Below are 16,084 nucleotides of genomic sequence, written 5' to 3'. Positions count from 1 at the left end.
AGGCTGATTTTTCGTAATGCAGAGTATGGATTTTTCGTAATCTAGAACCCTCTGCTTTTCATCTGCTACAAGAACATACACCTGCAATGAGAGAGAGAGAGAGAGAGAGAGAGAGAGTTAATATATGTTGACAGATTTTCTTCTTTTTTCTTGCCGCCGCTTCTCACAACTTTAAACCCTTAATAGCAAATAGTGTAGCCGCATGGCTATACTGTCCTCGAGCATTTTCCAAATTAGTCTAGCCGACCCCGTCATTTAAAAAAAAAAAAGTATAGCCGCACGGCTATACTTGTTTTTACACGTAGGTGCTCCGGCTCTAGGCCAGTCCCTTGTATAAATTTATAAATAGTATAGCGTAGGTGCTCCGGCTCTATGTATAGCCGTGCGGCTATACTCGGGTTTTTTTTTTTTTAAAAGGTATAGTTGAGCGGCTTTACGCAAGTATTTTTTTTTAAAAAAAATGATCTAAACTACTCGAATCAGTGCCTAAGCTCCCTGCCATCAATTTCTCCATTGAAGTGTTCATTATCATGTGTTGCAGGTTTTGGTGATTGCATGTATGCCTGAGTCAGACCGAAAGGAAAATGATATTTGAATTTATTCATGAATGGAGAATTCATTACCAAAGAAAGCTCAAGCCCAGACAAAGAAAAGTCTTACACTCTCTGAAATTTCTGTTTAACTTGAATTTTGAATTATATGATAGGGAAGACTGGAATTAATTGAACCTTGGTTGTAAGTTATATCAAAATGATTTCAAATGCTTAATTAATGTGTTGGGTTTACATGATACTTGGTCCGTGCCTAAGCCAGAACCCTAGACTCTGCATTACAGAACATCATAAACTTCACTTGTGGAATATTAAAAGAATGCAGTGAAATACAAGAACATGGTTCATGCTACTTTACAAATACCCTCATAAACCATGCCTCATTTCCCATGAATCTTTACTATAAGACTGATGGACGCTACAATTGTGATTTCAATGGCGTTGGCCTTATCGTTATCACTAATCCAAGTAAGCCAATTTGTTTGGTATAATGCACTGCAAAATCTTATGTTTTCTTAACATGAATTTAGCTAACAAAGTGTGCTTATTCTTGTATATGTTGCAGGTTTTGGTGATTGTATCAGAATAATGGAAACTGTAATTTGATGATGCATCAGAATAATAAGTTTATTGTAATGTAATTTCCATCTGATGGATGATGAAGAAGGTCCATATTGTCTTTTGTTATCTAATCTAATAAATTTACCCCATTGAGTCTTATGAGTTTGTGTCGAGTTGGCTTTGTATGAGACAAGCTTATGTAAGATTCGGTTTGACTTGACCTAATAATCAGTATTTAAAAACAAGATATAAATATAAAAACAAAATTTAAAGGGAAACAAGTAAAGGATCTAAGTACATAAACAAACGGAAGCATCATATATACTCATACTTGGATTCCAAAACAAATTAAATATTAATGTTTTGATTGGGATGTTAAAAAGGCTAACAAGTCAAGCTTAGCAAATGAATTGTGATCACACTTATGACAAGTTTGTTAGCCACAATTTTAAGAGAGTTCGACATTGTGGTGCATTGATCAATTCAACATCAGCGGACCTACTCAAGGCCAATTGTGGACATCTCTACCCACATCTCATTGAATTTGTTAAGCTTTGGATGCTAAATTTATAGATCAAACTAGGTTCAGAGTACTACTTATTAACAACTTCAGCCCTCACAGAGTTCCACTTAACCCACTAAATAACAATAATTAGTTTATGCAATTAAATCACAACCACGCTTCTACTAAACAAAATATTGAGTACGTGACGGTTGTTTTATTCTCTACATTAGATATTTTTATTTTTATTTTTTTTGTAAAGTTTAATATGTTGGTCATTTCTCTTGAGTTGTATCAAGTCCACTTGAACTTATGTTCTGGTAATATACAACTCATCCGACCATTGTTTCTCTGTGGGTAAAGTGTGATACAACTTATATATTATATATAGGCCTTGCAACTTTGTCAATTCATGAAAGGAGTGGGTATGTGGTTAGAATTAATATATGTTGACAGATTTTCTTCTCATTAGTCATTGATTCATTTATGAGAGAATTATCTCAGATGAAAATGGAAGTATATTAAGCTCCATTATACTTACAGAGTTAAGGTTGAAATTAGAACTCTATGTATGCAAAACATTGCACAGGTACAGGATCTTGTTCGAGGACTTCCTTTCCTGTAATTCCATTTCTCAAAATTTTAAAGTAAACATTGTAGTCCTTCTCTAGGGGTGGATTTTGAGGGTCCACTGTAAATGGCTCACTAAATGGCACAACACTTTTAACCTGCAAATGAGTTTATAAGCATCTCAGAATCTGCAAAAGCTTTTAACTTCCAAAAATAGCAAATTACATCTCAGAATCGTCAGGGGAAGTCTAATCCGACAAAATGTCGCCGGGATAAACCTATGCCGACGAAATTTCGTCAGGAGAGGTTTTCTGGCCATTTAAAAATAAATTATTATTGTCATTATTTTAATTTTAAACATGTAAAATTAGTTTCTTTACTTTTATTTTTTGGCCAACTTCTTTAGTTTAATATATGTAATTAAGTAATATCATAGCCTTTTTTTAAATTATGTTTAACTAGTATTTCTTTAGTGAATATTTAAATATTTTACTGAATGAATAGTAATTAATTGTTTTATATTTTTTTTGTGGACTTTGTTTTAAATTTTTGTTTTCACAAATTTAGTTTGTGTAAATCCAAGTCTAGAACCAAAAACCCTAGCTTCCGATATTGTTCCCAAACCTTTTTCGAGGCTAAAATCCATTCTTGGAATGCTAAAATATTTTGGGTACTAAAACCAAATTTCTAGGATTTTTATTACAATATTTAATGCTAATTATTCACTAAAGAAATAATAATTAAAACGTAATCGCTAACGAAAGTATTTAGAGAAGGCTAAGATATTATTTATTGAATAAAAAAGAAAATTTTAAAGAGTATAGCAGCCCGACGATACCCTTTGAATCTTGATTTCTCTTTTTTAATTACTTTATTTAGTAGTTATGTTTTAATTACTATTTACTTAGTGAATAATTGGTATTTAAATATTTGATTAAATAAAAATAATAATTACCATTCATTAAGTTAATTAAAGTATTTAATTATTCACTAAAGAAATAATAATTAAATAAGTCTATGGTATTATTTAATTACTAAAAAGAAAATTTATTGGACCTAAAAGATACTAAATTTATATTTATTTTTGAATAAAATCTCTCCCGACGAAATTTCTTCAGCACAGGTCTATGCCGACAACAATTTGTCGGATTAGGTTTCTCTCGACAAAAGAACCTCTGCCGACGAAAATTCGTCGGGAGAAGTCTTTTAAAAAAAATAAATATAAACTTAGGATGTTTAGGTTAATTAATTTTTAAAAATTATATTTTTAGTAATTAAATAATATATTTGCCTAATTGAATTAGTTAAATTAGTAATTATATTTTAATTATTATTTATTTAGTGAATAATTAGTATTAAATATTATAATTAACTTCATGAATTATTTTACATAGTAAATAGTAATTCAATTTTTCGTTTTCTTTTTTTCCTTTAATATTCACTAAGTAAATAAGAACTAAAACATAACTACTAATGAAAGTAATTAAAAAAGGGAAATACATATTATGCTACTTGAATAAAATACTATAGCCGGGCGGCTATACTTAAAAAAAAAAAACAAGTATAGCCGTACGGCTGTACTATTTTTGTATATAAAAAAGGAGGACCCCAGGCAAGACAATTCTACTTTTTGAAAAAAGTAAAAACACAGAGTATAGCCGCGCGGCTATACGTTTTTAAAAAAAAAGAACCCTCCCGCGATTAGACGCCAGGTGCCACTGCACTATTTTAAACGTACAGCCGTTCGGCTATATATATCAATACCATAATCTGAAATTCTCTTTTGTAATTACTTTAATTATTACTTATGTTTTAATTATTGTTTACTTAGTGAATAATTAGTATTTAAGAATTTTATTAAATTTGAAAAATTTTAAACAATAAATACTATTTATTAAGTAATATCATTTATGATGTTAATTAAAATATTAAATACTAATTATTCACTAGAGAAATAATAGTTAGAACATAATCACTAATGAAAGTAATTAAATCAGGCTAAGATATTATTTAATTACTGAAAATAATTTTTTTATTAAAAAAAATTATTGACCTAAAGATACTAAGTTTATATTTATTTATTTTTTAAAAAAACCTCTCCCGACAAAATTTCGTCGAGACAAGTCTATACCGGCAACTGTTTGCCGGATTAGGTTTCTCCCGACGAAATTTCATCGGCAGAGGTATATGGGCCTGTGCCGACGAAATTTTGTCGCGAGAGGTTGTTTTGCTTTTTTTTTTCTTTTTTTTTAAAATTTTAAAATAAAAAATTAGTTTCTTTACTTTTGTTTTTGGGCCAACTTCTTTAATTTACTTTTTTTTAATTACTTTAATTCGTAATTATGTTTTAATTATGATTTCTTTAGTGAATATTAAATATTTTACTGATTTCGTAAATTACTTGGTAAGTAGTAATTAATTGTTTTGAATTATTTTGTGGACTTTGTTTTTTGTTCTTTGATATTAAATAATCATTAAAATACATGTACAATATGGGTATTATACGTTTGCTTTCATTATACTAAGTCTTAAAGACGTATACGGAAAATGGAAGTATTATTGGAAAATACGTACGTATGTGTATAATATGAGTATTAAATGGGAAAATGCTAAATTCTTTATACAGGTAATAACTCTGGAAAAGTAAAAAATCAAAAGGGGACAATAGCTATACCTTGGTAATGGCCTAAACGTAATGGATAATGCTCTAGACTAGTCTTATCGATAAAGGAAAATCAGGGAGAAAAAATTTTAAAAACAAAAAGGCACCCATTAGATATTTAAAGAGTTTATGCGAGCGGCTATACTATTTATTTTATTTAAAAGGACCCGCATAGTGCCTAGGTGGCCCAATTTATTTAATTATTTAAAGAGTATAGCCGCTCGGCTATACTCTGTAAATAGAATATTTTATGGGTATATTTACGTATCAGTAATGGAGAAAGTAAGGAATCAGAGAATTTAGGAATCGGGGAACTATTGAATCGGTATGGGAAGAATCATTTCCATTAAGCTGTTTACTAAACATATGGAATTAGCAAAGAAATGGGGTTGATTCCCATTGTTATTGTTTACTAATTTTCATGAATCAGAATCCAAATTAATTTGATTACTAAAATGCCCTGTACATTTTCACTACAGCACATATATAATTCTCAAATTGGCTAAGAAGACCAAACTAATCCTGCAGCAAACCAATAAGGTGGTGTAAATATGAGGAATCAATATGTTGTACAAGATGAACAGCAAGAGCCCAGTTCAATGATAATGTTAATAACACCTTTGTCCAGAGCCAATTTCAAACGAAAAAATAAACTCCAATAAATATATATCTTTCACCTACGTAACTAGTAAACAATCAAATAATAATAATAACCTGCATAATCTTCATACGATTAAATACATAATCTTCATACTACCAAAAAAAGATATATATAATCTCCACAAAAGTCTTTATCCATGACCGTACTTTGTTTTGTGATGAATGTGAAGACATAAGATAGAAGAAGAAGAAGAAGATAGATAGATAGAATGACTTACATAGCACAAGACGTTGCTGCTGCTTCTGGGAGGTTGTCTCTACAACGCTAATGTGAAAAAGAAGTTGGAGCGTCTTGGAACTTCTTGGCGTGAGTTTTTTTTAAAAAATGTTTTTTTAGGGTTTGGGATGTTTTGGAATTATGGTAAAGTGGTAAGGGTATTTTTGGAAGTTAATAAGAGAAAACAGGAATGGGAATCGTATCGACTACTCCCCCCTAGTTAATCTGATACCTAGTTTTGAGAAGATGTGATTACGGATTTTGAGGTGGAGCCCACTTATTTTTTCATTCCTGATTGCAAGTAAATGCAGGGGAAGTCAGGAATGGAAATCATTCCCTTTCCTCCCATACCCATTACTGATATGTAAACATGCCCTAAAAGTACAGCCGACTGGCTATACTCTATAAATACCATAATCTGAAATTCTCTTTTGTAATTACTTTAATTCTTACTTATATTTTAATTATTGTTTACTTAGTATTTAACAATTTTATTAAATTCAAAAAATTTTAAGACTAAATACTATTTATTAAGTAATATCATTTTTGACGTTAATTAAAATATTTAATACTAATTATTCACTAGAGAAATAATAGTTAGAGCATAATTACTAAAAAGAAATTTTTTATAAAACAAATATTGACCTAAAGATTCTAAGTTTATATTTATTTATTTTTTAAAAACCTCTCCCGACGAAATTTTGTCGGCACAGGTCTATGTCGGCAACTGTTTGCCGGATTAGGTTTCTCCCGAAGAAATTTTGTCGGCAGAGGAGAATTTCGTCGGGAGAGGTATATGGACCTGTGCCGATGAACTTTCGTCGGGAGAGGTTGTTTTGTTTTTTTGTTTTTTTAAAATTTTTAATTTTTAATTTTAAAAAATATAAAATTAGTTTCTTTACCTTTCTTTTTGGGCCAACTTCTTTAATTTACTTTAATTCTTAATTATGTTTTAATTCGTAAATTATTTGGTAAATAGTAATTAATTGTTTTGAATTATTTTGTGGACTTTGTTTTTTGTTCTTTGATATTAAATAATATTTAAAATACGTGTATTATACGTTTGCTTTCATTATAGAGTCTTTAAGATGTATATAGAAAACGGAAGTATTATTAAAAAAATACATACATATGTCTATAATACGAATATTAAATGGGAAAATGTTAAATTTTTTATACGGCTCTGGAAAAGTAAAAAAATCAAAAGGGGACAATAGCTATACATTGGTAATGGCCTAAATGTAATGGATAATGCTCTAGATTAGTCTTATCGACAAAGGAAAATCAATGAGGAAAAATTTTAAAAACAAAAAGGCACCCATTAGATATTTAAAGAGTATAGGCTCGCGGCTATACTATTTATTTTATTTAAAAGGACCCGCATAGCGCCTAGGCGGCCCAATTTATTTCTTTATTTATTTTAGAGAGTATAGCCGTGCGGCTGTACCGTTTTAAAAATATATATTATTTTTATTGAATAATATGTGAGAATTATGTGTATAATACGTGAATTTTGTGTCTTACTGAATTTTTTGTAAAAAAATTCATTTATTAAACATTAGAAATACGTGCGTACATGTATAATACATTATTAAACATGAAAGTGCTAAAATCTTTATACGGGTAAATAACTCTGGAAAAGTAAAAAATCAAAAAGGTACAGTAGATATTTGAGTAATGGCCTCATAGTAACGGATAAAGCTCTTGGGCTATGGAGAAATTTAATTAAGACACCCAAACGATTTCACAAAAGACTTAATTAATAGAAATTAATTATTTTGTAGACTTTTTCTTTAATTTTTTATATATTAAATAATAATTAAAATATAATTACTATTTAAAGTAATTCAAAAAGGCTAGCATATTACTTAATTCCATATATTAAATTAAAGAAGTAGGCCAAAACCTCTCCCAACAAAATTTCCCGGATTAAATTTTCTTTTTAAAATGTCTAGCCTCGGCTATGCTATTTACATATATATAAAAAAGGACGCCCATAGCCTAGGTGCCACGTGTCAAAACAGTAAAGCCAGATGGCTATACTATTTTTTTAAAAAATTAGGAAAAAACTGAGTATAGCCGTCCGGCTGTACCTTTTTTACAATATATATTATTTTTATTCAATAATATGTGAGAATTATGTGTATAATACGTGAATTTTGTATGTTTTATTGAATTTTTTGTAAAAAAATACGTGTATTAAATATGAGAAATACGTGCGTACGTGTATAATACATTATTAAACGTGAAAGCGCTAAAATCTTTGTACGGGTAATCATCGATTCGATCAATTTTGTTGACCATATCGGTCATGTTGATATCATTTTGTAAGTAGTGTGTTTCATCGAAAACTGAATAGGGACATATGCTATGAAAAACTAAGAACAAGAGCATTTACAAGCAATAGAAATTGCAATGCATTATGATTTGAGGAGAAGTCTGGATGTGAATGTGAGATCTCAATAACACCTTATTTATATAGAATTCTCACGAAATATGTTAGAACATGGGGTGTGTTCACGTCAATGAAACACACAACATTTTTCCATGTGTCACTTTTAGACAATTGTCAAATTCGGATAGGGACTAACACGCAAAGTTACTAGTTTTCATTGACAAATGTCATTACTGGATTGGATTTGACACATCTATTTATAACAAATTAAAAAGGCATGTCCAAATATTTTCCTTAGGTGTTAGGAACCAACTTACTTTATCCAAACATCATGTTTATTCATCAATATTCATTCTGAAGTAGAAGAATATCAACTGCAGAATAATCAGTATGTCAAATCAATCATCTCATCCCTTGTATGAGATAATACATCACTTCCTCAAACCCACTCAGCCCAAAATTAGTAAATTGGAGAATAATTTTGGTTGTGGAGCTCACAGCACAGTCATGTCTGTTTGTTACATTATAAAAAGAATTTATGGAAAATGCTGCAGAACCTAAACTTTTCACCAACATTTTTCTCAACTTTCTTGCATAATTTGAGAGTTGAGAAAAGATTTGGGTTCCAAAGCAAGTTTTCTTTCTATGATTGCTTTGGTGAGGTGAGCTTCAGATCAAGTCCCAGGTCCATCCCATTGTAACAGATGGGAGCATACATCCACATATCATCAGAGCTTAACAGCTACAAAAGATCAAACAAGGGGGGAAAACAACAATATCAGCAACCGATTTTCAGATATGTAGGTTTCGATTAGAACATTCGAAAACTTATTGCTCATCATGGGTTAATTTTCTTGGTTATTACCTTAATTTGGAGTTGTAAGAACTTCACATAATGGACAGCTTCCTCAAGCATTGTACTAATATCAACCTGCAATTCCAAATAGATAAATTTGAGAATTTTGCATCAACCTCTTGGGAAAAGAAGATTGTTTCACAAGGCATACTGCCTACCTTTGTTCCATTGGGGACAATGTTCTGCAGAACTCTCAGCCTCTCATTTATTTTCTCTCTTCTTTTCTGCAACACAAAAAGGATAGAAAAATTAGTTGATTTTACATATCTATAGGGAAATTTTTTTTTACATGGTTAAGACAGGCGACAAGCAGGATCTGTAGCCTATAGGAACTTACCCTTGCATAGAGGCTTTGGGGATCAGTGGCTGACCCCCTTCTAGCTCTTGATTTCCCACTCAAGTTGAGAGCTGAAGCCTCTTTCGGACTCAAGCTTGACGCCGAAGTACTACCTGGACTCAGCTCCTGAGAATTCTCATGGGAATGTGAAGCAATATTGGAGTCATCTCCTGAGCAGTAACTACTTGAGCTCTGTCTGTTGGGGCCTGCATTGCCATCTTCTTCATTGTTTCTAGTTATGATCTGCAGGCTCTTTTTCGACTTTATGTTCCTCTTATTCATCTGAACCCACATTGTATTTATGATCAGAGAAAGAACATAAACATTCTGTAACCAAGTAAAAAGTTTGAGTGAAGGATAAGAAAAATATGCTTATGCATCTACTCACATTTTCTGAAATTTGAGTTCCTTTCATAGAATTCTTGGAGGGGTTACTTTTATCATCCATGTCTGGTTCTTGTACTGTCATATCATATTTCCTCTTCCCCAGAACCACAGCTTCAGGCTGGTTGGCACCATACTCTTCTGCATTTCCTTCACTTGGTTCTTGGTTCAAGCATTGATCATTTACTTCAATCAGATAGGAATTGAGGTTTCTGATCCCATCCCCAGAACCAAAATCAATAGACATGGAACTATTGCTTGTCACCAATATGGGGTGAGAATCACTACTCAAGTAGTAGCTTTCATTGCTTGAAGTGGGAAAAAGAATCCTATTGCTGCAATCAGAAATAGAAGTTTCTGATGAATAATGTGAACCTTCATGGTTGCCTGACATGTTCATTGTAAGTGATTCATCCCCGGGCCAGAAAGTGTCCGGGACTCTCATGCTTGATGTGCCACTTGGATGGTTTGAAGATGAAAAATTTCCAAGCAACTGAGCCATGAAATCTACCTCCTCAGCAGTGCACATCCCACTCAGAGTGGTCCATTCTCCCTCTGCAACAACTCCAATATGCTCCATATTGCCTCTTTGAAGCCTAATTAAGGAACAAAAAGGTTTTATTGTACTCTAATTAATAACAATTAAGAGATTCTCATATATGATGCTCTGTGAATGAGTGGTGTGGGAATGAAGCTAAGTGGCATATTTATACCCCAACTATGAACAATGCCACAAGAAACTCAGAAATCATTTATAAATTTAAACAATGGGATTATCTCATTAATCATATTCTAGATAAACAATTAATTTGTACAAATACAGTAAGAAGTCATCTAAGGACAACTCAGATGGGACCAAGTTCAAAGCAATGATGGATTAAAATAACATAATAACCTTTAAAAAATCACAGAAATACTGTTCAAGAGAGATGCTTGAGAGAATGATATTTGGTGGAGAGAGAGAGAGAGAGAGAATTTACACCTGGCAAACAAGACAACGTGGGGGTAATCAACAAGCATAATATTTTGGTTTCAACTCATACTGATAAGGACATCAATAAATAGGCGGCAAGATCATGTAAAATGGTCTAACATTTTCTCTGAAATGTTCTTGGAACCAGACAGTAATATCTGCAGATTGGATTGTTGTCCCCTCTCCCAATGTTCTTATAAAGTTATAATCCAATTACAATCATCCACAAAGTGTTGGGAAAATATTCCATAACTGCCATCTGCCCATCTTACCTAACAAAAACAATGATCTCATTATGGACAAGTATGGAGTTCAGTTGAGGCATAACTCTGTATTGGTGCAAAAGCAGAAACTCATTGACTAAAATTCCTCTCTGGGGTTGGATCTGAATTCTGGTTAGGTCATTGACTTCTTGGGACAAACCTGGATTAGCATTTAGCTTGTTCCATGCCAAAATTGTTAATATCATATTACATTATTGTAGTTTCTTCTGATGAGGGCTAGTTTTGTAGACTATCTGTTATGATTTGTAAGAATAGGTCAAATTAGCTGCCTAAGTTTTCCTGCTTAGGCATTTTAGATGAAAGTGACCCTTTTATTATGTTACAATATGCTTTTTGTCTGGAAATATGTCTATTTAAACTATTGGGACCAAGCATTGGACAAGGGTGTACTCAGAATTAGCTGCATTAACTAGTAAATATGGTTTGCCTAGAGGTTCTTTTCTTGAGGACCTTGGTCTGTGTTTGTGATGTTTGCCAAACTCAATTTTTATTTATTTATAGGAAGACAACTCATTCCTTAAACTGGAAACAATACATCATCATCTAAAGATGATAAATTTTAAATAAAATAAAAACCAATCTGACCCTTTGGAGTGCAAATCTAACTATAGTATAAGAAAAATTTGTAAAACCATTATACCAAAATCATCACGATGACATTGTAAGTTTAACCACTTAAGGACACTTTCATGTCTCGGGTGCGTATCCACTTGTGTCTGCCCATGACGAGAGATGTATACACTCGTGAGAGACAAGTTTATCAGTCTACTAAACAGAAGGGGGGCAAAACCATCTTTGTCATTTCCTTCCTAATCATACCGTTGGATCAAAATCATGAAACATGAGATGCAATGGTTCATAATCTCAGCCTAAAACTTAATAATAAGAAGGAACTTCAAAAATGAGTTGTATTATGGGCAATCCCAAAATACTTGGCAGTGGCACACGTGTGAGTGAAGAAGAGAACTAGTCATCAAGACTCAAAATTCTTTCCAACTAAGATCCCGGCGAAGTTCACGCTCATTCCACGCGTAAAAACGAGCACTTCCATATTATTGTAATGCATAATGCATGCTCTGCAATGCCGCCCAAAATTTGCACGACATGAGTTTTGAATTTGAAAAATTAAGGAACAAAATCTTTTAATTCTCTCAACAATTATATTCCTTTATTTCTATAAATAACATAAAAATAGTACAATAATATTACAAAAAAGTATTTGAAACCCTTTTAAAATCCGATTTCCTTCTCTGCATGAAAAACATCCCTCATATTTTTCTTTAATTTCTAACATTCTTGGGCGGTTGGGCCACCATTCTTTTTTCCTGAAAGAGCTGGAAGTTGGTAGAGCCAGCCAGCCCTGCACTGCATGCTCATGGCCATTCACACTTCACAGAGGCCAAGAGGCAAGAGCTCGTTTGTCACGCGTAAATTTATACGGTTTTTTTTTTTCAAACTTAGAATAAATATTGTTTTAAATGTGTTTATTTGTTAATTATCAAGAACAACGAAGCTGAATTCTTCTCAGGAAGACTAACAATATACTAGCACTTGATCATTTTGTTATGATTCTGAGTGCATAACACCCCGATTTCGACGAATTTGATTTAAAGAAGTTCTTAGTGCCCATATATATATGGCATGTGTAAATTATTGCTAATTAAGTAAGAATTAAGTCTTGGTGTTCTAGATTGCAGCAGCAGCTCCAGGACTTTTTTGTTGGTGCCTTGTTTTTTTTTTTTCCTTCCCATCCCCTAAGCATAGTTGTAGCTGTGACACAGTTAGGGTCACATTTTTACTTATTTGTTTTCTTAGGGACATGTGCCTGAAACCTCGGAGTGTAACCCTAAAAATTAAACTTTGAAATGACGACTACGCCCTAAAACAACCAACCATAAATTTCTAGGTAAACCCACATAAAACATACTAAAACCATGCACATTGAGCCTCTCTACTGATTTTTGGGTTGGATACTTCAGCAACTTCACCTTGGCAGATTCATTCTATTTTTCCCTCATATATCAAGTTCCTCCTCCTATCCAAGATCAATTGTAAGAAATTGGTTATGGTAATGCTCTGTTGAATATCGGTCACTATTATAAGATTGCTGATTTTATGTCCATGGAAAACTTCTCTTTCCTCCTCTGTTTTAGTTGGCAAGCATTTTTCTTTTCCTTGTTTAGTTTTGACCCTAATTGGTGAGGGAGGATGTGAAATGTGTTAGGATTAAGATATATCGGTACCATTTGATCATGTTTCTTTTCTTATGTACATATTTTTCCTTTCGACAAATAAATGTATTGTTCATGTAAATAAAAACAGTACAAGTAAATCATGAAGCTCATCACAGTAAGGCATTCATTTCTGGCACAAACATAAAACTCTGTTACTGTCAGAGCAAGGCTATTATTGCAAGAGAAAATTAATTCAAGCATGGATCTTCCCTTTTCTTTTTTCCTGCTCACAGCAAATGTGAAACACAGGGACTCTTACAGATTACAACCCTTATTTGTAGTCTAATTTTGAATGTATTGTGTATTAATACAATTACAGATATATACTAGTTTATTTATTTTTTGGTACTAATCACATTTTCAATTTGGTTTTATTCTAACAAGTTGCTATTTGAGCACTTTGTGTGCCTTTATTTCAAACAATGCCCTCAGTTAACCATGCATAGTCCACAGACTCTGTTCTGTTATAACAGCAGGTCCACCTCCTACTACATTCTATGACCATCTCCGATTGATTAGCTTCAAGAGTTCAAGTCAATTCCGATGTTTATTCCATTGTAAACGATAGGAGCATACATCCACATATCATCAGAGCTTAAGAGCTGCAAAATTGAAAACCGAAATAAAATTATTATTAGATCATCAAATGGAAATTCCTACTTAGATTTAAACTTCATCCAATATGTGGAATGTCGAACATTCTTTTCTCTTTCTTTTGTTATTACCTTGATCTGAAGCTGTAAGAACTTCACATACTGGACAGCCTCCTCAAGCATGGTGCTGATATCAACCTGCATTACCAAAAATAAACCAACTTACATTAGCTCTTACAAAAGTCATATCAAATCTGCTACTATTGCAGTACGTATATGCTGCTAACCTTGGTGCCATTAGGTACAAGGTTCTGCAAAATTCTCAGCCTCGCGTTTATTTTTTCTCTTCTTTTCTGCAATATTCATGTAGCAAATCAGTTTCATATTGATAAATAGAAAGCATATTTTCAAAGAATGAGCTTGCTAGTGTGGTCAATATATCAGCATTCGGATTATGGGGTTACCCTTGCATATATGCTTTGGGAATCAGTTGCTGATCCCCTACTGGCTTTTTTTTTGCAATTCAAGTTGAGATCTTCAAGCCCTTCAAGCCCTTTTGGACTTAAGCTTGAAGGGCTCACGCCTCCACTCAGATCCTGGTGAGAAGCATTGGAGTCCTCATCCCCTGAGCAGCTAGTACTGCTTGAGCTCTGCCCTTTGGTGCTAGCATCATTATCTTCAATGTCTCTGGTTAAGACCGGCTTCTGACCCTTCTTCGACTTCACATTCCTCTTCTTCTTTTGAACCTGAAACATTTAGTCATTCAATTATGATTAGAGATGCTGATCGCATAACCCATTTCCTTAAAAAGAAAAAGGAAAAAAATAATCATCACCAAGTGCATAAAAGGGCAACACTAAAATTTATTGTGTATACTTACTTCTACTGAACTGCAAGGCCTTTTCTTAGAATTCTCAGGCACCATAACTTCAATTTCCATCGCGGGTTCCCTTATTCTCATCTCATGCTGAGATTCCCTTTTAAGCTGCAGAAGCTTTTCAGAAAAAGCAGCTCCTGTCTGGTTTGTGTTAGAGTGCTCTTCCACATTGCCATTTCTCAATTCTTGGTGATGATCCATGCCAAATTGTTCACCTTGACTGAGGAACAAGTTGGCACCATTGGCATCCCAAAGACCTCGAGACATCTCGGAGTTATGGTAATTTGTTGGCATAATTTGGTGAGAGTCACTGGTGTAGTAGTTTCCATTATTGGCAGTACCATAAATATCAATCCCATTTGAAAAATAGAGATTAGCAAAATCTGAATAATAATGTGATCCTTGATCAATGTCTTCCCTGTTAGTTATTGAATATTCATGGCTTGGACAAATTGCAAATGGGATTGCAGAGCTTGAAGCCTCATTCATCTCATTTGTGACAGAACAGTTAGCAAGCAACTGAGACATGAAATCTGCCTCCTCATCAGAGGTGTACATTCCACCATGTGAGCTCCATCCACCATCTTCCATGGCTGCTACAGATTCCATATAAGATATTTCTATGTATATAGAGCAGTCTTTTTTGCTTTGGTGATGATTGTGAAGAAAGCTAGACTTGTTTGATGCTCTAGGACAAAGATGAATGGGGGACATATTTATAGACAGGATAAGCCAAACCCAGGTTTGAATTCCAAATAGAATTTCACTTATCAATTCTTTAACTACCAATCAAATACCAGGGACATGAAATAGTCATGAATCTTTATACGATCTGCAGCAGTCGACCTTGATGGGGCCTTGTACAGCTAAGAGAGTGACCAGGTTCAATGGCAATCATTATGAATTAAATATTGGTCTATATTAAAACAACATTAATATGTCAAAACAGAAACCGAAGTACTTACATCTATGAAAAATGACAGTTGTGGACTTTAGTCTGACTGACACTCTCAACGTCAGTAAATGTGTGACTCAATACAAGTCATGGATGTGAATAGATTAATCTCATTTCGAGAAGATGACACAATACAGTCGATCGGTGATCCACTACTAATACACTAGCGCCTATTAAGTTAAAAACCCTACACTTCTTTGAGTTTATTGAAGTTGTAACTTTGATGTACCTAAATGGTTAAGTTAGAGACAATATTGGTGTTGGATTAAATTCTGATTGAAAAGTGGAGTTGTAAGAATCATTGGACATATGTGATTATTGTTAGCGAGAGATATCCTATTCTATTAGGATATTATTTTATTTATTTCCTTTTATATAGATATTATGTAATTAGGATTCCACTTGTTTTCCCAGTTTGACCCTACTAGGGTTTGTAACCTTGTATTATAAATACCTCCTTTCGGAGAATGAAT

At 33.0% G+C, this 16,084-nt stretch overlaps 2 protein-coding genes across 3 annotated transcripts; both read right to left on the bottom strand.

The window, feature by feature from the left end:
• Positions 1 to 8,615: 8,615 nt before the first annotated feature.
• Positions 8,616 to 10,275, bottom strand: LOC110763669 (transcription factor RSL2-like). Of its 2 annotated transcripts, none has more exons than XM_021966501.2 (5): positions 9,700 to 10,275; positions 9,312 to 9,599; positions 9,133 to 9,198; positions 8,984 to 9,049; positions 8,616 to 8,860 (listed from the first exon to the last, which is right to left on the bottom strand). In XM_021966501.2, exons 1-5 carry the CDS (start codon positions 10,273 to 10,275, stop codon positions 8,762 to 8,764), a joined length of 1,095 nt encoding a protein of 364 aa, XP_021822193.2. In that variant the 3' UTR covers positions 8,616 to 8,761. The 2 variants fall into 2 exon arrangements, with proteins under 2 accessions (XP_021822193.2, XP_088101059.1); XM_088244933.1 differs by having other exon boundaries at positions 9,312 to 9,593.
• A 3,432-nt stretch (positions 10,276 to 13,707) lies between these two features.
• Positions 13,708 to 15,265, bottom strand: LOC110748610 (uncharacterized). Its single transcript, XM_088245858.1, has 6 exons — positions 14,660 to 15,265; positions 14,342 to 14,525; positions 14,244 to 14,287; positions 14,067 to 14,132; positions 13,912 to 13,977; positions 13,708 to 13,788 (listed from the first exon to the last, which is right to left on the bottom strand). The coding sequence occupies exons 1-6, from the start codon at positions 15,263 to 15,265 to the stop codon at positions 13,708 to 13,710; spliced, it is 1,047 nt and encodes a 348-aa protein (XP_088101984.1).
• Positions 15,266 to 16,084: the final 819 nt, after the last annotated feature.

The sequence above is a fragment of the Prunus avium genome, chromosome 8 (assembly GCF_965620075.1).
Source record: "Prunus avium chromosome 8, drPruAviu1.hap1.1, whole genome shotgun sequence".
NCBI classification, from domain to species: domain Eukaryota; kingdom Viridiplantae; phylum Streptophyta; class Magnoliopsida; order Rosales; family Rosaceae; genus Prunus; species Prunus avium.
Note: the sequence above shows the minus strand (reverse complement) of the source record. Positions and strands in the feature narration are given on the sequence as shown.